Source organism: Pundamilia nyererei, unplaced genomic scaffold (assembly GCF_000239375.1).
Source record: "Pundamilia nyererei isolate P.nyererei 1_Seehausen unplaced genomic scaffold, PunNye1.0 scaffold00161, whole genome shotgun sequence".
Classification (NCBI taxonomy): domain Eukaryota; kingdom Metazoa; phylum Chordata; class Actinopteri; order Cichliformes; family Cichlidae; genus Pundamilia; species Pundamilia nyererei.
The window spans coordinates 469,142-491,713 of NW_005187562.1; the positions used below are offsets into that span (position 1 = coordinate 469,142).

General features: G+C 41.0%; 1 protein-coding gene across 1 annotated transcript in view; it reads right to left on the reverse strand.

Annotated features, from left to right (window-relative positions):
- ppp1r14c (protein phosphatase 1, regulatory (inhibitor) subunit 14C) overlaps positions 1-21,507 on the reverse strand; it is a 24,015-nt gene extending 2,508 nt beyond the window's left edge. Inside the window, exons 1-3 of the mRNA XM_005745588.1 lie at positions 21,115-21,507; positions 2,695-2,778; positions 1,697-1,729 (exon numbers count right to left, since the gene is read on the reverse strand). Coding sequence (XP_005745645.1) covers positions 1,697-1,729; positions 2,695-2,778; positions 21,115-21,348 — 351 coding nt within the window. The 5' untranslated portion in view covers positions 21,349-21,507. The remainder of the gene's footprint in view (positions 1-1,696; positions 1,730-2,694; positions 2,779-21,114) is intronic.
- Positions 21,508-22,572: the final 1,065 nt, after the last annotated feature.

Here is a 22,572-nt window from a genome sequence, read left to right on the forward strand (position 1 = left end):
CACACACACACACACACACACACACACACACACACACACACACACACACACACACACACACACACACACACACACACACCGAGCTTAAGCAATTATCAAATGAGATTTGCATCAGAAGGCCATAATTCAAATCTATAACATTTCTTTAGTTTCTGCTTGATTTTGCAGGCTGAATCCTGAATCCTTTGTCTAATGGCTTAATAAATATACAACTGACAGAAAACAGGTTATACACACAACCATATTTACTCTGCCGAATGACCTAATAACACAGCTCCTAAAGATACAATTAAAAATTGTAACAGGTAATTGCAAAGTTATTTGTTATGTGTAAACACAACAGTGATTCATTCCTTGAATCGGTGCTTTTTTTATGCTTAGATGATTCATAGGTCTGTGTTCAGCAAAAGCAAACCAAAAACATTCCTCTGAAAAAAGTCAGGTATAATGACTGGACTAAAAATAAGTGAAAAAGCAACAGGAAAACTTTGAAAGACCTTCAGAAAGCCTGAAGTACTGTTGTTCAAGACCACTTTAATTACAAGGAAATCTGGTTTATTGGCACCGAAACATAAAAAATGAGTGGTGGCTAGAGTCTTAAGCGTAGTACTGTAGGAAAGGAAAAAAAGAATTTGTACCAAACAGAAAACAAACACTGGCCAACCCCAGTCATATGGGTATTGCTTTTTAAGTCACAAAAAAGAAATGCCAGTTTATGAGGCAATAAGTCAGAAAAGGATGGAAGAAAAAGATTCCTCATCTTGATCTAATGGCTCTATAAAAGTCTGCGATGGTGTGACTCGGATCGAGAATATGCTGAAATATAAACCTCACAATTGTAACAGAGGTGACACTTATCGTGCCCTAATTACTGATACCTCCCTCCTCTTGTCACTCTCTTCTTTTCCTCCTCCTCTATCTAGAGGTCTCATCTATCCTTCACCATTTGTAACAGCTTCTTTCATCCCCTGTCATTCTCTCACCAACAGTGCTCTCTTTCTTTTACTTTCATCCTTTCTTCATCATTTGCTTCCAATTGTCACAATTCACCTTCTCTCTCCATTGCCTCTGCTTTTCACTGTCCTTAGTCCATGTCATCTATGTGGGATTGTGTTCAAAATGGCATCTGGGCTACTCCAGACTCGAGGGATTACAATGTGTGTGTGTGTGTGTGCGCGCGTGTGCGAGTACGGATGTGTAGGAGTGACACGTATCAGCAGCTGTCAACCTGGCTGAACGTTGCTGTTATCTCAGATGCCAGTGACCTTGACATTTTTTCAACAGGCTGACCTAATGCCACGCACAAACACATGCAAACAGTCACAGATGACAGATGGGCAGTCCATGTTGGGCAACGTGGCCGTATGTAGAGGTAATGTGATTGTTCTGCACCACCTTTAATCACCAAAATAGCTTAACCCTAACTCCCCCAACCCAGATACTTGAAAGCTTACCCGCACACACCCATTCGCACACTCAAAAACAAGCTCCAGTGTGAACAAAGTTAAATGGTGTGTGCTTGTATGTGTTCTGTGTAGCTTATGGGCCCATCTAACACTTGTTTCATTCAGGTCAGGGTGACAGTAGCATGAAAATGTGACTTTACAAATTCAATACTGCATGTGCGGATCAATAATTTCAGGTCACTGATCTCAAGCAGTGGACATGGAAAAGAGAGCTTCACCGGAAGACTTACCTCTGTTGGTTTGTAGCAGTCTATTAATGATTCCTGTGTAGAAATTGGTAAAGGAAAAACAGAGAGTTGTTTAGGGACATTTCCCAGCACTGTCTGTGTTGGATTAGTTGGTTAGCTTTTGTTGATATGGAAAACCACGGTAATGTATTCAGACAACATAAAGACTGATTATTATGTATGTTTGACATCAGTCTGTCTTTGAGGACAGGTCCACCACACAGTAGAGCCAACAGAAACAGGATACCATACAAAGCAGTCACATGGAAAATTTGACTTTAAGGTGAGTGTTTCCATTATGGAACAACTAGGGTGAACTCAGGTAACCCGGGACAATTTCTGGTTAATCACTAAGAAAAAAAACAAAACCCTGTGTATGACATTTAACTGTGTTCAGCTGCTTTTTTTTTGGTATTGGATTGGTATAATAGAATTTTACTGTTTTGAAATTTGGGCTGTCCCATAGTTTTGACATTGTTCAGGTAAAATGGGCCGACTGACTGCCAAAAAATGGGCCAGTCATATATACATATATATACATACATATACACACATACATATACACACACACACACACACATATATATATATCCTCACTCGAAAACATCCTTTCTATCACATTTCTGTTACTTTCTGATCCTCTTTGCTTCTCTTTGTTCATTTCTTTTTGAAACATTGTCTACAATGACTAGTCTGACATTCTTCAGTGTCAGACTAGTGATAACTAGTTTGGCGCCAATATCTATTACTTCAATATCAACACACCTCTTTTACCCTCTAACGTATACATGTACAACTGTGTTCATGTGTACATGCTAGTGTATATTTGTATGTATTTATAGCTAAGATATATACAATATATACCATAGATGAGATGCATGAACCATGAATGTCCCATTTTACCTGATAACCCCACTTACCTTATTTCACCTTATTTCATCTCCTATATGAGATTACAATGTATTTTCTGAGGACTTACAAATGCAGCCCAAAGAACATACCTGCAGTTTGCTGGCTCTCTCGTCATCACTGTTGACCTCCAGCAGGTCATCGATATCTATCTCTACCTCGGGCATCTCCTCCTCCTGGAACACAAAGACACTCTGGTTTACTGAGCAGCTCAAGCAGAGGAACTTGTGGAAGACGAGCACATAAATATGTGAAGGAGTAAATAAGAAATTAAAACGGAAAACAAGAATATTATACACTTATTATACACAGTTTATACAAACAGTGTGTCTGAGCCTCTGAACTTCAAGCTGCAAACAAGCTGAGCATATTTAGCATTTAGCTTTTTGGAACAGGCATCATATGGAAATGTCATTTTACTGTGGGTTGGTCCATTTAGTGGTTAAAGGCTGTTTTCAGCTCAGTGCCACTTCAAAGGTCCGCTGTTTCACTGGTTCATTTTATTTACCCACGGACGGCGCAGGGAGGATCAAACTGTTCCTCCCAGCTACCGCATGATGTATCATCCAAATTCTTCCTTTTGGGTTTTGAAGCCAAAGTGTCCATGTATATACAAGCAGTGGCCTTTATCAACAGCCATATTAATTGCAACAATCTGTGACTATACCACTCCACCATCCCTAGAATATACACAATTTCCATTTCAGATTATTCCCTATAATTTACATCTAATGCCAACGCTCATGTAGGTCACTGCACTCTTTTGCACAGGAAAGACTTTGTGTCTTAAACCGGTAATTAGTGTTTTCTCTTCCATTTACCAAATCTATGATCTTTCTCTAGCATCAACAAAGACACTGTTGATACTGGATTAATATTTTGGGCATTTGCACATTAATTAAAAATAAATAAATAAATAAATACATAAATAAAAGACTAAGAATCTTTATCTACTACATGTTCATTAAAATATACCCCCAATCACCTTCTATCAACTGCCAAGTGTTAACTTTTTGTCACTTATATGGAAACTCAACACCCAAATATCCATGGCTTTCAGATTTCAAGAGTTTGCCAACCCTTACCTACAGAACTATTTGTATGTTAATAATTTATTTCTTTGTAAATTAAGTCTTTGCCATCCATAAAATTTAAGAGACAGCTATATGATGAACTTATAGGATATCAGTGCTCTTTTTTTTTTTTTAACCACTTTATTGAACATTCTTGGTGAAAACATCTTTATTTTCTTTTGTACTATATTACTGTACTACACATCACACTGGAAGGCTATAATGCTATGATACATTCACATGAGCCTGGCTCAGGCTCTAATATCAAACCCATGATTTTAAGTGAATGTGACTTGCAGCCTTAATGCCTTTCTCATCTAATGCATACTAAACAACATTCCTTAGTAGTCCTCCATAAAATTGTAGGATGATAGGAGATCTATTATTATTTTTGCAGTAAACTAAAATTAATAAAAGCGACTAGTTCTTTAGTTGCACGTGTGTTTGTGTAAGCCTCCCAGAGGACTCTTGTGTAAGGTGAAGCCTCGAGCATGCACTGGTATTTAGACACAGGGACAGGAGGATGGAAAGATGGCTTGATTTTAGCTCTCAGCATTAAAGCTCAGTCACTGCTCAGTTTTGCGTGGGTGTTTCGATATGCACAGAATGAAATTAGATTACAGTTATACCTTTGAAAGTAGCCTGCAAGACAAAATGTACATTCCAAGAGACAAATGTGCTGCAATATGCACACATTTGACTACTGATGAACTAGTGCAAATGTATTGCGTGTTCTTGTTTTAGTTAGGCAACATATACACAAACATCCCATCATAGCACCCATTTACACAGTCAAAAAAAATTCTACCACATCTTAAACAGGCTTGATCATATTTCATCTATATTTCATCTCAAACACACTTGACATTCACACACACACGTAGACACACACACAAACACAAGGCTACCCCACCTCGATCCTTACTCCTGACAGGCATTTACACAACCTGCATTTTAAGCACCTCTTTCTCTGAAACGTTTTAGCGTGAGGGTCTCGCTCTGAAATCCTCACTCATTGAGGAAACTGAGAAGAAAGGTAGCAAAGCCGGGAAAGGGTCAGAATATGTCAAAGCCTGCCACCTATTAGCATATGAGTGTGTATGTGGTGGAACCACAGAACAGAGGTTGTGTAAAAAATGCTAATCATCAGAGGAGATGAGCTTTTTCAGACTGCGGAGTGGAAGGATAAATAGATTTAGATGAAGAGAAAAAAAAAGTGAGAAAATTGAGTTAATGTGAGGTGGTGAAATGATGGTAATGTTATTGTGTGTGTTGTCCTGCTAAGCACAAGCACTGATGTTTGCTTGAAACCTCAAGATCAGAATACTTATTTGTGTAAAATGATTATTTCCTAAATCTGCAATGCAGCATTCTTAGCTAGAGTGGAAGTAACTGACTGGTGAAATTCACACGATTTGGTTTGGTAATCAAATATTTCTTCAAAACTGATTATTGAATGTTCTCTTAGGAAACTTTAAAAACATTGTTGAAGTTTGAACTCACCTCTCCTGATGAGGGCACTCCTAAAAAGCAAAAACTGCTCATTGGAAAAACAAAAAAGTAATGGTTGTCTAGTGATAATTTTTCTGCAGTAGACTAAATGGTCACATCACTCTCATTCGCTCATTGTCTAATTCTTCATAACTGCACTTAATTGTTATTGCACGAGTCTCCTGGTGCACGAGTCAGCCTGTCTTCAAACAATGGCAATGCAGAGAGATTTGAGGAATCAGTTGGAGTCAGGCTGCAACCGGCTGCAAAGTAACGCATATGTTGTGTTAATTGTGTGGAATTTCCCCAGCTGTGGTGTACATGTGCATGTCCAAACTAAATTATTTTTATCCCCAGTAGGGATAAAGCTGCAAGGAAACTGACATCCTGATCCAGAATAAATACCTTTGAGCAACAGATTTGTGATTTTTGCTGAGTTACCACAGTTAGTTGGCATATTGTCACAAACAAATTCTCATGTAATTGCCCTTTTGACCCCAAATGATACCAGACTGATTCCATCTTATTGCTGTTTTATCACCATCTTGGTGAACCAAAGTTGCCTTGAAGACAGAAACTCTCTGCATGTGGTGGCAGGGTTGGCCCCCACCTTTCAAACAACCACTTCAAAAGGCAACAAGATTTCAAAATCACTGCACAAAGTTGCAATAATTTTACTAGTACCAAAATCTCCAACCACTGTTTTCCTTAACTGCACCATTATTGAGGCCCAAACCGGCAAACCCGGCAGCATCAGGGTGCCAGAATTCCAGGAATCACACCCATGTTCCCACAGATTTAGCAGCTGTATTAAGGGGGAACCACGTGATATTAGCCAGCTGATTTCAAAGATGAGATTACAGCGATGTTATATTACAGTGATTTATATATAAATCTTAAAAAGAGAAATTAAGTATTTACAATATAAGCATATAAGAGAGGTCAAACCGTTCAGTGCCAGGCTTCCTCTACATTTTGCATTTTTTTTAAAAGCTGAAAATAGGTGACAAAAAACTCTGCTCAGCTGGTCCTTAAGGAAATCTTAGACCGTTCAATATAAAAATATTCTTGCTGTTGTCTCTAAAATTTTAGACAAAGGCTGGGTTTCATAGCCTTAGTGGAGACAACACCTAAAAGTTCAAATCATCAAACATGCCTCCTTCCTTAGAAGGTCATGTTGTTTACACCTCACAGCAGCTACCTGCAAATTCAGACGTGCGAGTGGAGTGCAGAGATCATGGCCTCGGTCAGTGTCGATGAGTTTGTGTACTGTGATTTGCTGGTTTAACCTAATAATAAACATGAATGCATGAATTCGAATGAGTAACAATGTGAAAGTGAAAACGCGTCAGGATCATAAATTTAGCAGACTGACCTACTTCTTAAGATGTTTGAGGGCAAAGGACAAGTCTGTCTGCCTGCCTGTGTGCCAAGCTATCAATCACTCGCTTCACCCTGAATGCTCCGTGTGGGTTTGTGTGTGTGTCCCTGAATATTCCACTTGTCAGCAGGCACTCCGTCACCCCCTGTCACTGTGATTGGTGATGACTAAAAACACGGCCTGCTCGCCAGGCGTGACTGCAGGCTATCGCCAACAAAATCCCGGCTCCTACAAACGCGCACATGCACCCGCGCCGGTTTTTGCTACCATCAATCTTCTACAGGGAATCACTCACCACTGGGCTTCGCATTACAGTCCCTAAGTGTATTAAACACACTGTGTAGATGGTGAGAATGGAAAAAACACGCTCTCACACCTAACACACACATTGAAGATGTTGTCCTGCTAGATGATCGCGAGCCTAAAATAGCTAAGGTCACACCTGCTGCTACCGGGAATATAATTTTCCATCTAACCAGCATACAAAATGACAAAAGGCACAATGGCAGAGAGTGACAGGCAGCCACAAACAAACAGAAATGTGAAAGAAATGGGAAGTGCTGTGAAACTGAACGCCTGTTTATGCACAAGAGGCCTAGATTCAGCATTTTTCACAGATAACGGTTGGTTTTTGTTTGCATATGCAGAAGGGAGATATAAAGATGACTAGAAAAAGAGAGCGAGAGTTTGTACGAAGAGGATGGTGTGCGCAAAAACAGATAACAAGGAGCAGTGTTTGTTGTAATGAAGGCAACTCTGTGAAGACGACGTGTGAGAGCCAGCAGGCAAAACAGAGGCCGAGAGAGAAGCGGAGAGCAACACTGCCAGCCTGTGTGTGTTTGCTGCGTGCAGAGATGCAGACGAAGTGAGGCATGCATGTCTGCCAGACTCATATTCACCGACAGCTAAACAGCCAGCAGCGTTTTCAGTCTGCTTCATCCGCAATGAGGTGAATCAAAGCTAATGTAAGCGGCCCAACCCCGTGACTCAACGCAAACTCTATTCAGACTACTCAAACGTTTTCTGCGAACAAAGAGTTAAACTCTGTTACGGGCGATCGCTTCACTCAGCCAAGTGATTCATAATTATTCCTATTCATGGCCCACTTTTATGAACTAGATCTACCAGTTACATTGGACAGAAGCAAATCCTACTTGAAGACATAATTAACGAGTCACATGAAACCGCGATCGAATGTTGTTTCACTTTAGAAATATTCTGTTTGAGGAGTAGCACATGACCTTTCGTGAGTTTTTCAGCTGAGCCAGGTAATGTCTCAGTAAGGTTGCTTTCAGTTCATCCAAGAAACAACACATGATCTGCCACGACTCTGCAATAAAGCAAAAGGAAGACATGTTAATGTACCCTGGTGTGATTCAGCAGACCACTCTTGCAGGATATGCATATCCTCCTGGTCAGTTTGATTTGACTTTCTGTTCGGTCCTGTTATCACAGATTGGCAGTGTGGTTCAGCTGCCTCATTAAACACTTCAGTCAAGTCTTTATGTGTAGTGGCAACTGATAATGGATAACAGCTGAGTGTATTTTCAAGCATAGGCTTCTCTGAAATGGAAATATTCTAAGGTAAAACAACAGAGTCAAACTCACAGACGATGAGCACTCAAAGATATTTACACAGCCAGCAGCAAACACGCTCACAGAGGAACTTAGCAGCTGGAGTGCAAGATCTGCTACCCCTTGGGCCACATGAAACCTCACGTTGCAGGTCTGGATCTTTATGCTTATTTTCATGGCTTCCTGCTTGCTAGCTTAAATTCAAGCGTGGCGTTATGATAAAATGGTGCCACTGATTATTATAGTGCTGTTGCATCATCGCAAAAAGACACTTTACCTGGAGGATCATAATCCTCAGTGTGCATGTGTGTGTAAAAGAAAGAGAGAGAGAGACATAGATCTGCTGCAGTACAAAGAGCTCAACAACGTTCAGTCTCCACCCTCAGTGGGTAACACGTGCAAAAAAGGTGGCTGACATTGACTGATCCCTCTCATGTGTTAGCCGATATTAACCACACAAACACGGGCTCAACTGGATTGAAAGAGGAGTTATGTAGTAAATAAGATAATACCACCGCCTCTTCTTTAATCACTGCTCTGTATGCATGTGATGCAGTGCTTATAACAGAGACTGACAGGAAGAGCTGGTGGGAAAGGAAGAACGTAGGAAGAGTTTTAATCGTGCAGAGATGCTAAAACCTTCACCCTGTATTGTAAACAAGGAGACATGTCTAAAGAGAAGAACAGAGAAGAAGAATAAGCAAATGTTAGACCAGTGAAATAACAAATGCACTTGTTTGTTTCATTGGTATGAGTATCATTTCTTTCTTGATGATGTCATTACATTGTTTTATTGTTGTCTGACCCAGAGAATGCGGATGGAAATTAGCTTGCCTCTAGATCTGGTACAGTACATCTCTTCTCTTAGGAGACTAATGGCTTTGTAAATTTTCCCTGACAAATAAAAAGAAAATACAAATACAAACACAAGGAATGTAGGCCTGTGTTAAATTAGCAACCACGCAGAGATGAAAGAAAGGGGGGAAAAGGCAGGAAAAATGTGCAAAGAAACAAAAGAGACCATGTACGAGACTGCTAATTACAATATATAAGAGCCGATAATAAGATACAGGGAGAAGGGGAGCGCACAGAGAAGTGGGTCACTTGTGATGATGATGCAGAATGCAAGGAAGAGGAGGATTGCGCAACACTAAAACCTCACAGCTCAGCTTTCTTCCTCTCTTTGCTGCCGAGCGCTGTCACATCAAAGCGAGCAAGAGCTCAAGGTGGGATGAATTCATCTTCAGAGACCGCGTTAAACCGAGTAAGAGACACTACAGTGTGACAAAGAATGCAAAGAATCACAGGGCAGGGATAGGACAGGAAACATAAGGAAAACAGGGACGGGAGAGAAGTAAAACAACTAAATACAAGGATTTTCTTTCAATGCATGGGGAAAGCAAAAAGTTACTTGGAACAGTAACCAATAAAGGCCGGCTTCTCCTCCGTTCCTGCATCCCTCGCTTCCTAACTCACCCCCACCTCCCAGCACCTTCTTCTTGCCCTCCAGCGATGCAATTTGCTGAAACCATACAGCATAGATTATGTGACTTCGCTGGGTAAAGTTAGCTACTGCAGCAAAAGCTCTTTCCCACGCTGATTCAGCTGTACTCCGGAGGACACAGTATATCAGAGAGGAGAACTGTCAGAGAAATAAGCTTGTGGGGAGGAATTATACTCAAAGGAACTTTTCAGTTAAAAATAACAGATGATCGTGCATACTAAATTTAGGAATCTCGTTGTGATGTAAATGTCCTAATCATTCTCCCCCTGATGTTTCTCCACTTTGGTGTTGTAGTAGCTTTTATCTCCATGGCCAAAACTTGATGTTGAAGCCATGTCCTTGCCCTGTTATGCCGAGTCTCCTCTGATTTCTTTTTTTCTGTGTCATAAATGGTCTCTCCCTTTGAGTTTCCACATATCACTCTCTATCAATTAATACATCAATACCTTTGCAGTTTAGAAGAACTAGTCCCCCACCCATAGTCTTTAAGGTAATTGCTCTAATTTTGTATTCTGTGTAGCTGCATCGTGCCATATGATTCTATGATTTACACTGGAGTTATATACACTTTTATATATATATATACACTACTGGCTTTAGCCAGGTGTGCATTGCTTTTTCTCAAACAATCTCAAAATTCTGTCGTGGATGCAAATTTTGGTGACCTTTACGTTAGGCACGGGCAATGAACAAATGCAAATGGACAACGTAACATTGCATTGCATGTCATGAAGATGTCATGGAATATGGTTGGCGTATGAGTACATTAGGCTGATAAAGCACAATTAAAAATAAATAAATAAATAAAACCATGTTAGGATTTAGTATTCTCAAATGCTTGTTGCTCTTTTAATGCCAAATGGGCCATTTGAATCACTTATAAGTGAAAGCCAGAGACATTAAAATACCCGGTGACAGGGAGAAAGAGGTGACATTTAACCTCAGCTTTCCATACCAACCTGTGCTTATATAAGAGTTTAAGATCCTTTCCAGAGGCTATGCACTTAAGGTTAATAACTACCTATGCCTTGAATCCTCCTTTAGAGATGTAGGTGCTTATCCATCTACATGGCTGATACATAGATAATCTCCATTATAGCTCAAAAGATAACATCATCTGCAAAAGACAGGGATACCAGCATGATGTCATCACTAAAGTCTAGGTGTTCCCAAACAACAGAGGTAGTTACACAGAAAAAAATATATACTTTTAATGTTTTGACAAGAGCCTTTAGGTCTTCTACCTTGCACAGTCTCTTCTTCAATAGCCCAAAATGCTTACAGCATCAGCTGACACACAAGCCTTTTTACCCTATTGCTATACAAAATCAAAATACTTAACATCACCCTTCCTCCCCTTTGCTTTAAATCCTGATTTTAAAAAAGAGAGTAAAAATTACAGTGGACTGTCAAGCATGAAAATGCCAGTGCCGGTTTTGTGACTTTATTTCACAGTTTTGCGATCCTGCACAGGATTTATTTTACTGTATTTACCAGGCAGACAGTTTCTTCCTGAGGCTAATGGGTCAACAGCTGGGACCCATTTGGACCTTTGCCCTGAGTGTAAATGAGCACTTTCAGTCATTCTGGATGTAAAACATCATGAACACCAGGGGCAGAAGCAGCCATGTTGCATATTGGCCAGCTATTTGGGGAGTATAATAACATAGGGTTAAGAACTGATAAAAATAATACACCCTCTTTGTTCTAATTTTCTTTCATCTCTAGTGCTTGTTTTTCAGTTGCATTAACTGCTTTCAAATGTGCAATGTCATGCAGCACATGTAAAGGTAGACAAGCCACACGCCCATATATGAGCACACGCCCATGACTTTGAGAGTCAAAACAACAGTCTTCCTTTTCTGCATATTTCCTTTTCTCAGACACGTGCGAATGACAACGGTATTTTGCATCTTCTCACTGTGCCAACCAGATAAACTGAGTCAGTGTTTACATATAGCCACATTATGAATTGATTTGGCCTGCTTACAAAGAAACCACTGATTAACTGGATCATCTTGGGATGGGAGGAGATGTCATAGGAAGACAAGAACATCAGTGTGCGAGTGTGACAAGTCGACGCCTTTTCTTTTCATGGTCTCAGCAGCTTTCCGTTTCCCCATTGCTGGTTGCACATTTTGCAGCTGGTTCTCCTTAGTCTCTTCTTTTAATGATCATCTTTGATCAGTGTTTGGGTTCAAAGCTCAAGCTTAGTAAAATGGAAATTACACCACTACTAAACTAGGACTGAGATGCCTTGTATTTGTCATTTTTCTTCTTGTACCACTACATGTTGGGATTCAACGGCTACATTTTGTAAGCAGTCTAATTCAAGTTAATAACCTGAAGACATTTAGCCTCTTTTCCACTAGTATCTACTTGGCTCTACTCGACTGGGGTTTTCCATTAGGTGGTAGTACCTGGTACCAGGTACTTTTTTAGTACCTACTCAGTTGGGGGTTCCAAACGAGCTGAAAATGTGATGTCAATAGACTGCATGCCAATCATCGTCAGGGAGTGACATCACTGGATGAGTCATGAAAGCAACTCAACTCTGAAACCCAGCAACTAGGAAATAGCTACATATACACCAACACTGAGGTCCAGTGATACGGTGCAGATGTTTACCATCAGTTTAGCAGCAGATACACCATCGCCTGATGTCCTCCATTGTTGTTTTGTGTTTGTGTCGCATACAAACGACATCACAAGACAGGAAGCGATGCTGTATCAAACCCACCCACAATAAGGTGGTAGTCAATCGTTGTGGAAAACAACTGAAATGAGTATGGAGTAGAGTCGTGTCGAGCCCAGAAGGTGCAAGTGGAAAAGAGGCATTTGTCATTTCCAGATCTCTTTATTTTCACCTTGTCCACATTTATTCTTCATATGTGTATGTGTACACATATTTAATATCTGAAGTTATGATGTTGGTGGTTTCACTACTAAGGTCTTGAACAGATGTTTTGCTAGGAAAGGCAACCTCTAGGTACCGTGAGGACAGAGTTGAGGAAAGATGTGGAAAACATGCAAGCAGACCAAAAAAAAAAAAAAAAGGGATAAACCTGATTATAGGTCCTGAAGCAACAAAGCAGCCCTAGACCATCACACTACCACCACCATGTTTCACTGTTGGTATGATGTTGTTTTCATGAATTGCTGTGTTAGTTTTACAGCAGATGTAACAGGACTCCAACCTTCCAAACAGCTTAACTTTTGTCTCATCAGTCCACAGAATATTTTCCCAAAACTCTTTGGGATCATCAAGATGTTTTTGGCAAATGTGAGACTAGCCTTTGGGTTCTTTTTGGTCAGTAGTGATTTTTGTCTTGGAACTCTCCCAGTCTCTTTCTTATTGTTAAATCATGAACTTTAACCTCAACGGAGGCGAGTGAAGCCTGCAGTTCTTTAAATGTCCTTCTGGGTTCTTTTGTGACCTCTTGGATGAGTCATCACTGTGCTCTTAGAGTAATTTGATAGGCCAGCCACTCCCATGAAGGTTAATCAAATTCAAAGTTTTCTCCATTTGTGCTCACTGTGATTCCTTAGAGTTCTAAAGCCTTAGAAATGGCTTTGTAATCCTGTCCAGACTGACAGATATCAATGATTTTGTTTCTCAGAGATCTCTTAACCTCCTTCACTTTGTCAGACAGGTTCTATTTAAGTGATTACTTGATTCAACAGGTCTGCCAGTAATCAGGCCTGGGTATGGCTACTCAAACTGAACTTAACTTTCAAAAAAACTTAAAAACTCTGTTATATTTAGAGCATCTTTCAAGTGGAATAATTCTATTTATGATTTCAAAAATAGCTTAAAAGCCTATTCAAACAGCTTTGAATTATTGCAAATATTGTAAGAGGACAATGTCATTTGTAATGGAAATTTGTGTATTTTGTCTCAGTGTTATTGATATTTATATGTTCATACTTTCACAACTGTGAAACCTCACTGTGGATGTAATAGCCAAATTATGCAGATATTTTGCATTCACTTTATTGTGTAGCATTTTATTTGATTGTATTTGATGGTTTGGGATTAGCAACCGCTGTTGTGGAAGCTAATGGGGTTCCTTATAAATAAACAAATAAACAAATATCATCAATTAAAAATGAAACTTTGTTTTTACTCTGGTTATCTTTGTCTAATCCCAAACTTTGTGTGATGATCTGAAACATGTAAGTGTGAATAATAAGAAAGCAATCAGGAAGAGGGCAAATATATTTTCACAGCCCTGGGCAGGGTGAAGCCAGTGCTGGTTGTTCGACCTGGTAACAACAGGTGAAGACTGCTTGTTTTTTCTCCTCTTTTCCTGTTAGCTTTTTCTGTTTGCTTGTCAATCACATCTTCCCTGGGTTAGGTCACAATATACTTCAGCTGTATTACGTAGTGGCACGTATAAACTTTTACCATAGTACAGATGTATCAGTCCCACCTTTCAACTTGTAGACATGTGTGATTAGGATCAATAGGAGACTTAAGAGACAGTTGGCAGAATAAGTCCTGGTGAGAAAAATAACAGAAATGAGGAGGCGGAGGAAAACAAAAAAGCAGATGGGGTCAGACTGCACCAGAAGTTGACACGAGAGTGAGAAATTACACCAGGATGGAAACTATAGAGGGAGGAAAAAAAAAAAAAGCAATAAAACCTTCATGCTGAGTTTTGCTTTTGAAAAAGACATTTGATACCTTTCTGCAGCCACTGTGTTTATAACGGTTTCAACAGCTGGTGTTTAGCTGCTTGCTAAAAGGCCTTCTTGTCAACACCTCTGATTTGTTTAGCAGCGCATGCATGTGTCTGCAGGTGGTATGCGAAATGCGCCAGCACGTGGTTGGACACAGACCCCATCGGTTTCTATTTTTGCCCGTGTAATTTGAATGGAAGATAAGTAAACACAACAGCGACCTTCCTCGCCAGATCCATAAACACATCAGGGTCACTCAGTAAAACAATTATCCAATTTACCGGTGAAATCTCCTACCAAGTGGGTCTGCCAGTCTTGGCAGTAATGATTTACTAAATGGGGGTCATTCTGGATTCAGGTTTGTCCCCTTTTTCCTCCTTCTTAGACCCACCTTCTTGTATAATCTCGACCTTTCACAGATTTTAAAAAGCACATTTGATTGGTGTGAAACAGACCCAGAGGTTGTAGCAAAGATCACCAGTTTTCAGAATAATGAGGCAGTGCAGCCCAGCCAGCATCCTGCCATCAATCAGAGTGAGACCTGTTCGATTGATCACTGAGGGGAATCACATCCATCAACTGCTGTGGGTGGTGAATTCACATTTTCACAGGCTTGCAAAACAGAAAATAAAAGACCCACAATGTTAAACTAGTGCCGGTAACTGTTTGTGTATACATGCAGTATATCCAGTAACTTCAGTGGTAACATAATGCTCCTGTCTTTGTATATGCCGATATGCGTGTTCACCCTCTGCATGGTATTGCTAAACCTATTGAACGCCACTAATGACTTGGCTTGAATTGCACTCCTTACTTCTCCTCAGCAGCTACCACACGAGGCTTGCACGATACAGTATATGAGTGTTCCTGCTTCCCAATGTGGGGGGAAACACACACAGATACACACATGCACAAAAGGCAAACTAGAAATGTTATAGAGAAGGTCACAGGAGAAGCAGAGGGAGGAGGGGATAATGATGCAGACGGAGAGAGATAATGATGTTCTTTTTTTCTGCCAGGAAGTTGATGCTAGGGGGACAGAATCCAGATTCCACTGTCCACTACCAAAGCACACAAAGGCCGCCTGGGGACCCTCCTACACAAAACAGTGTAGAAATTAAACAACCGCTGTTATTGTGGTGATGAGAAAAGGAGCAGGAGATAGAAACATTAGTATTATCCAGAACAAAAATGCTTCTTCCTCAAGTGTCCGTGCTCCATTTGGTCTGTACACTGACCTGTGAGTGTATGTGTGTGCGTCCTGATGCTTATCAATGCATGGAAAGTACCCCCGACTGCTCAGCCATGGATATTATGGCCCCGAAAAGCCCACACGGCCTTATTCACACCCATGGACGCAGACATAAACACACACAAGGCCTCAGGGCCAAGTGTTGTATGCTGGCAGTGTCTGTGCCTGTGCACATGAATGAGCTTCATTGAGTGGGGCTCTATTAAAGCTGAGCCACGGAAAAGTAGGGCATTACAGTGTCTTTCTCCCCTTATTCTACAGCATACGCCCCCCGAAGAACACACACATTGAGCTTGGTACGCAAGCCAACAACATATTTACTGCTCTAGCAATCTGTTTGTCTCGGTTATTCTCTCCTTCTCTTACACACCAAATAAAGGCCTAAAGCTTCTCCTCATTCATCGATTGCTCTCAGGTGCTCTCAGACAGACGGTCTCGTCACTGTGCTGACAAACTCTGCCTTTTAATCACCTCGGCTTGGCCTCGGCGTTAATCTGCAGTCCAACAGCGTCTACTCAAGTCTCTGACTGTGGGAGAGGCTACGGCATCACACAGTTAATCGAATCTCAATCATGATTTTGGCGTCCTGCAAATAAACCCGCACAAGCCAATCACAGCTGTTCCCTGCACCACGGAGCTTGACGTTTCTTTGACAAGTCTGGTCGAGTACTATGTTAGAGGACAGAAATGCAACAGAATTGGAATATTTGGCACAGTAGAGGCTGAATCCCTCGAAGCAGCTTATCATCTGCTGTTGGAAATACTTTGGATTTTGGGCAAGTGATGTAAACCAAGGAGCAATAAAAGAGTGCTGTAGAGTTGCTGCTCCTAAATCCCAACTGCACTTTGCTCAACATGGATGAGGCTGTGTGACGGTCAAATGCTGCTTGGTTGACAAGTGGGCCGGAACAGGGAAGGAAGAAACAGCAGAACCACCAGAAATGCATGAAACAGCATGAAAATAACACACAGTGACTACAGTGGAGACTGTTCACTGTTTTTAACACTCCGTTTCAGCTGTTTGAATGTTACATATAATATTATATTTGCCCTTCTGGCTGATGGACCAATAACAGCACCAGCAAGAGCGGCCAACACACCAGCCACACCACATGCCCCCTTCAGGAAGATTGTGGTTCAACTGCTGTTGAACCATAATCTTCCCTTAAGTTATTCGACTGGGTGAAAAGACGCCACCATCTGCAGTGTAATTAATGCATGAAGGCCAAGAGAAACAATGCAAAGTGAATCTAATAAGCACTGTGAGAAACGAGGGTTTCAGGAAAGTGGTCAAGTTACTGGACAAAACACATGTTATTTCCTATGCAAAACATTGCCAGGGAGCTATAGAGGGGTCTCAAAGCTGTCTTTGTTTTGAGTTTTATTAACATCTATTATGTAGAGGCACCGAATAGAATGAAAGACTTTATATTTTGCTTAATACAAATGCACTTACCAGAGGTGAATAAACACTGTATTTGTCTGCAAAGATGCTTTAGTTAACAGGAAGCAGTGCCATGTTGACTGGATTTTGTTTTAGGTTATTTGTGTTTTGCTTATTTTTTGACTTCTAAGAGATGCACTCACTTTAGGTGGGTGAGGAGGGCTAATTTGGATGCATTTGTGCATTTGCAGGAATGTCACACAAAATGGATATGAAAGCAGGGTTATGTTTTCACAACTTTGTAATAAAAGAAATTTTGTCGCTAGCATAAATGAATAATTTTGACTAAAAACTGAATATTGATTAAAAAACAAACAAACCTATGATTATCATTTACGTAATAATGGTGCAGCCCCAGGAGAGGTTGTGGGTTAAGTGTTTCATAGTGTGAACTTACATGTTAGCAGTTCCATTAACACTTCAAGCTTTAATACTTTTACACATATAAAGTAATATAACAGTGAGTGATTTCTTTGGGCACTACAATGAGCCTATAATATAGTCAAGGCTTTCACTATATTAAGAGCTGCAGTGGGAGCACTTAGGACCTCAGCTTTCTAGCGCCTCTCCCTCTTTGAGTCATCCCCTCCTGCTTTTTTTCTCTCTGCTTTTTCTCCTCCCTGTCCTTTGAACACCAAAATGAACAGAGGCAACGTGTCCCGGGAGAGCAGAGGGGAATCCATCTCTGACAGAACTCACCTTCTGTTATCCTCTCACCCAGAGAGGAGGCACAGAGGGAGAGAGGGAGGGGTGGAAAAAGACAGAGGCTTAGGGAATAAATATATATATGAGATGAAGCCAAAAAGGCAAATTTGATATTTTGATATCTTGTTCATTTTAAGATTAAAGGTTGGTTTCAACATAAGAGAAAATATTCGCCTGTCTCCTTAGAAGTCCGGTAATACTCTCCTGTCAGCCACTACCGGAGTAACTTATACAGAGAGACTGGAAAAGAGTGAAAACTAGGGGCAGCTGTGACTCGGGAGGTAGAGGATCGTCTTCCAATCGGAAGGTCGGTGGTTCACCTGCTGGCTAGACTGTGTGCGTGATTGGATGAATGAAGATTTTATAAAAGGTGCTTTGAGTGCTCAGTTAGAGTAGAAAAGTACTGCTCAATTTACCATTTAGCTATCAACAAGCCAGCTGCTCTCCATATCAGAATTTGGCATCCTGCATGGCTAAATGTATATCTGGTTTATTTAATCAATATAAAATCAAAGTTGCAATATTATTACAGCACAAGTTTCCCATGAATGCTTACATTTTCATTTTATTGCTTAAACAAAGGATGTCTTTATATGTTCACTCCTGGAGGTGCTGGTAGCTGGATCTTAGACATGCTAGAGGATCATCAGTACTTAGTTCAATTCTGATGAGACGGCAAGGTTTTCCATGACACACATTTTCTCCCTTTACTGTTTCCTAAACAATTTGTCTTCCAGCTACTAAGCAAGCACTGTGGCAACAGTTACAGGGAACAAGTGAAATTCTCACCAAAAACATAATCCTATTTGTTCTGAGTTCACCTTTTTTCCAGTCCATTACAATTCAGTATCACCACATTACCACACCGCCTACACAAACTTGCACACGCATACCCACACCTCTGTGATGATTGCTAGTATCAGGTTTTCTCATGAAACCGATATAGTGGCTGACCTTTCAGCTTGACCAGCACGCTCAAATCAGTAGCCTGCACTTCGATTTATCATCCGTGCACACACAAACACAAAATACACACTTTGGTCTATCTTGGGACCTGCTCTTGAGGTGTTAACAGGCATGAAGAGGGTGTGTGTGACTTCATGCTTACAGTCATTTGAGCAAACATCAGCAGCAAAGCCATAAGAGCCTGAATGAAATGAACATGAATGCGCATAAACTCAAAAAAACAATTTAAACCCAGATTTTCCTCAATGATTAATTATTTGAATATATAAACCTTGGATTTCATCTATTTCAGTTCCACCTTATGCAAAATAACTGCTTCATCTTTATGAGGGAAAAGAATATTTTTTTCAGTGTTGTGTGAAAGAAAGCATTGAACAATGCAGCAGAGTGATACTGTGTCAAAATAATGGAGAATATTGATGTCTTGGTTTCATTTCATTATCAGGCCCGTGTCTTTCTAACACTAGTCAACAACACCGATCTCATTCCAGCATCCAGTGTGACATCAGACTGGCAACAACACCAGTGAGCCAGGGGATTACCATGTGATATTATCCCATTTGCCGTGTGAAAGACATGACATGAGGAGGTGTAAGGCTGCTGGGAATATCTTTGCTGAAATCTACACTGCAGGGACTCTGTCATTAAACTGAAGTCGACCAAAAGCAGTGTTTTCTTAGAAAAGTGTCGAATTCTTTCTGTCTGGAAATCACGAGAGCTTGCGTACGTGCTTGATCTACTGTGTTTTCCTGTTTATCTAAATATCCATTTGCATGAAGCAAATCACAGTCCAAAATACAGATCGGTGCTGGGCCAGTGCACTCCAGCCGTCGTCAAACATCAAATACTCCAGTCACCTCTGTGTAGATCAAGCACACCTGCTGATGACAGTCCGACACACAGCCCGAGAGCTCGGATGGCTTTGAAATTGAAACTAGTCTGCTCTCAGGCAGACTCTGAGAAAGCCAGGGATGAACCAAAGCAGAACCATAAAAAACAGAAAGCTTGCAAACAAAATGACAGCTATATAAATCATACTAAGGTACTTCTATGTGCAGAAGGCATGCATGAGGTCTATATGCATTAAATGTGGGAAAGAAATAGCAGAAGAACAAACTACTGAAAAAGACATTATGACATTCAGCATCCTGCTGTAATTTCAACAAAAGTTTCCTTTCTGCATATTCACACACATACTGCTCTCAGATTTACTGTTAGAGTCAACATTCTGCATTCATTAACAACCACATGCGCATCTACAACTGCAGACATGAGACATACTCATGTCCCCACACCTGTACCTTATGTTTAAATAAAATTCAGCTCCTCTGTGTTGCCTGATTCATGCACATGTGCATACATGCTCGCAGACCCCTATTTAGTCTCTGATTGGCTGAGTCTGTGGCGACAGGCATACTGTAAGGCTGTATGTGTGTGCATAGTTGTGGAGACCTTCAGCTTGAAGGTGTGGGGGAATCAGAGTCAGAGGAGCTGATTGGCTGTTAACGAAAGTCACGGTATCAGCTCGTCCTTAACCCACTGCCCTTCTTATTTCCCCCATCCCCCAGGCCTGGCTCTGTTCACTTGGACATGACTTATAGATCGGCTCTCTTTCTGCATCCCTTTCGTCCCCCACAACGAGTATTGTGGCAGAAATTTGCCACAATACTCGTTTCCAGCGCGTGCTGTCTGCGCACGCAGCTCGCGGAGAAAACTACCATCACATCATGAGCCTGTGAGGTTTCGCTCTCGAGGATGGAGAGGTAAATGCACGTGAGGTGGATGGATGCCTGTTACATGGGCTGATCTCACAGAGGCGCGTGAGGATGAGGTTACTCGTTCGACACACACTGAATAATGAGACAAAGCGCGTCTCGGTCGTTCATGGCCAACGCGGCTGGTGCGTAAAAAGCGCAAACGTGCGGTTTCTCTCTCGCCGGTCTCTCAGCCTCGTGGAGTCAGCCATCCCTCTTTCTCTTTAACAAGGGAGAAAATTACACGGGACATGACACATGAGTACCACACAGCTTTGTATCTCCAAGCCAGCTGGTATGAGTGCGGCAGAGCACAGAGAGACACCGGCTAAAATATTTGGGGTCAGATGAAACATGGACGTACTTTATTCAGGTGCCATTCTTGTAAACGCAGTGAACCATCTAAAGTGATAGAGTAGTCCGGCTGCTGCAGTTCTGCCTAATCAACACTGAAACTGAACATAAAAAGCAAAGTCGACCAAACAGGAGAAATGTATAAAGCGGTTTCGATTAATCGTCTTTGAAGGCGACAAAAAGATAAGATTTAAAAACACAACCTCTCAAAGAACAACAAAGCAGCTATGCAGGGCCACTTTTTTTTTCATCCTGGGCTGTTCATTGTCCAGCCGTCTCGGTGACAAGAGCGCACAACCGTGTGCGGCTTTGGAGTTTCTTTCGACTTACCTCACAGTCATACAACACGCTGAGCTGCTCAATGATCCACTCCTCCAGGACAAGTCTTTTCCGCAGCTCTTTCCTGTCGTACTTCACGGTCACTTTGCCCTGCTTCTTCTGGACCGTGTCTTCCCCATTGATGGGTCCGGACCCCACGCAGCCCACTCCGGGCGCACCTTGGAAGAAAACGCGGCTGCCGGCGGTGGGCAAAGGGGCACTGGTTTCGGTGCTGGCGGCCGACATAGCGAGATGTGCAGGAGTGTTATTAAAGAAATGTGTGGATGGAAGGGGAGGACTGCGGTGCCGAGTGGGGACTGCGTGCTGCACGGCAGACGGGAGAATGGTGAGGAGCTTTTAAACAGCTGCTATTTAAAGCGCAGCGCCGGAGACAGGCGAGAAGGCGGAGCGAACACTGCAAGAAGTGAGAGGCTCTCAAACCAAAATATAAAGGTTGGTGACTGTAATCTAACTGGTCATCCTGCTGTTGGTAAAATTGCTGTTGCGTAAAAATCTACCATTAGTTGGTTAAAAATGAATAAATAAATAGGCTTAAAAAATTCAAATTAGATGAATGAATGTATTCATTTTTGCAGCGTACAAAGCGAAGCCCCTCAGTGGTGCTTCATCCTCGCAGATGCAGATACTGAGGGCCTTTCCACAGCGTTGCTGATATTTCTCAAATATATTTTTCCAATTTCTAAAGTAGGGTTTGTAAAATTTTGTGGAATGTAGAAGTAGGGAAGTCGTCTGAATATTTTCCAACTCAGTACAATTCTGAACTCTTTTGCGCCACCTGTCGGACATAATAATAACCTAACTTGTATTTTAATACATTTATTTAAAATAACATTCTCCCTTCTTGTGCCGAAAGTGATTGTTTCTATGTGTGTGTGTATTTTATATATATTTTTCTTATATTGGCAAATAGAGTGTAATGGACAGGATTTATGAGGGCGTTATAAATAAACTAAAGAAATGGCCTATCTTGCAAGCGTGTGCCTTATTGTGCCCACGTTGTCATTTAAAGTATATTTGTAGAACTGTTATGTTGTATTTGTTACCATTTCTGCTTACCCCTTTGCCCGATCTCTAATTAAAAACGCATTTTTATTGTAAATGAGACGTTTTAGCTGGATTAATAAAGGATATAGTTCCTTTCTGGCTCCGAAATGACTCGATATCATTCACGAGAGATGTTTTTGACCTACATTTTTAGATTATAGGCCAACAAGTCAATTATAACTCTATTAATTTTCACTTTTCGGTACAACTAGCTAGCTTTAAAGTGCCCAAGTGTATTTTTTGCTCCTTTACATGTTTGCTGAACTGCTTCATAGGGTAAAAACCTTTTGATTAATTAGATGCTGACTCTATTGTTCAAATCAAATCTATACTTTATGTTTTTCATTTGGCTTCCCTGGATTGATAAGTTTGAAAATAAAAGCATTCAACATTGTGAGTGTCAAA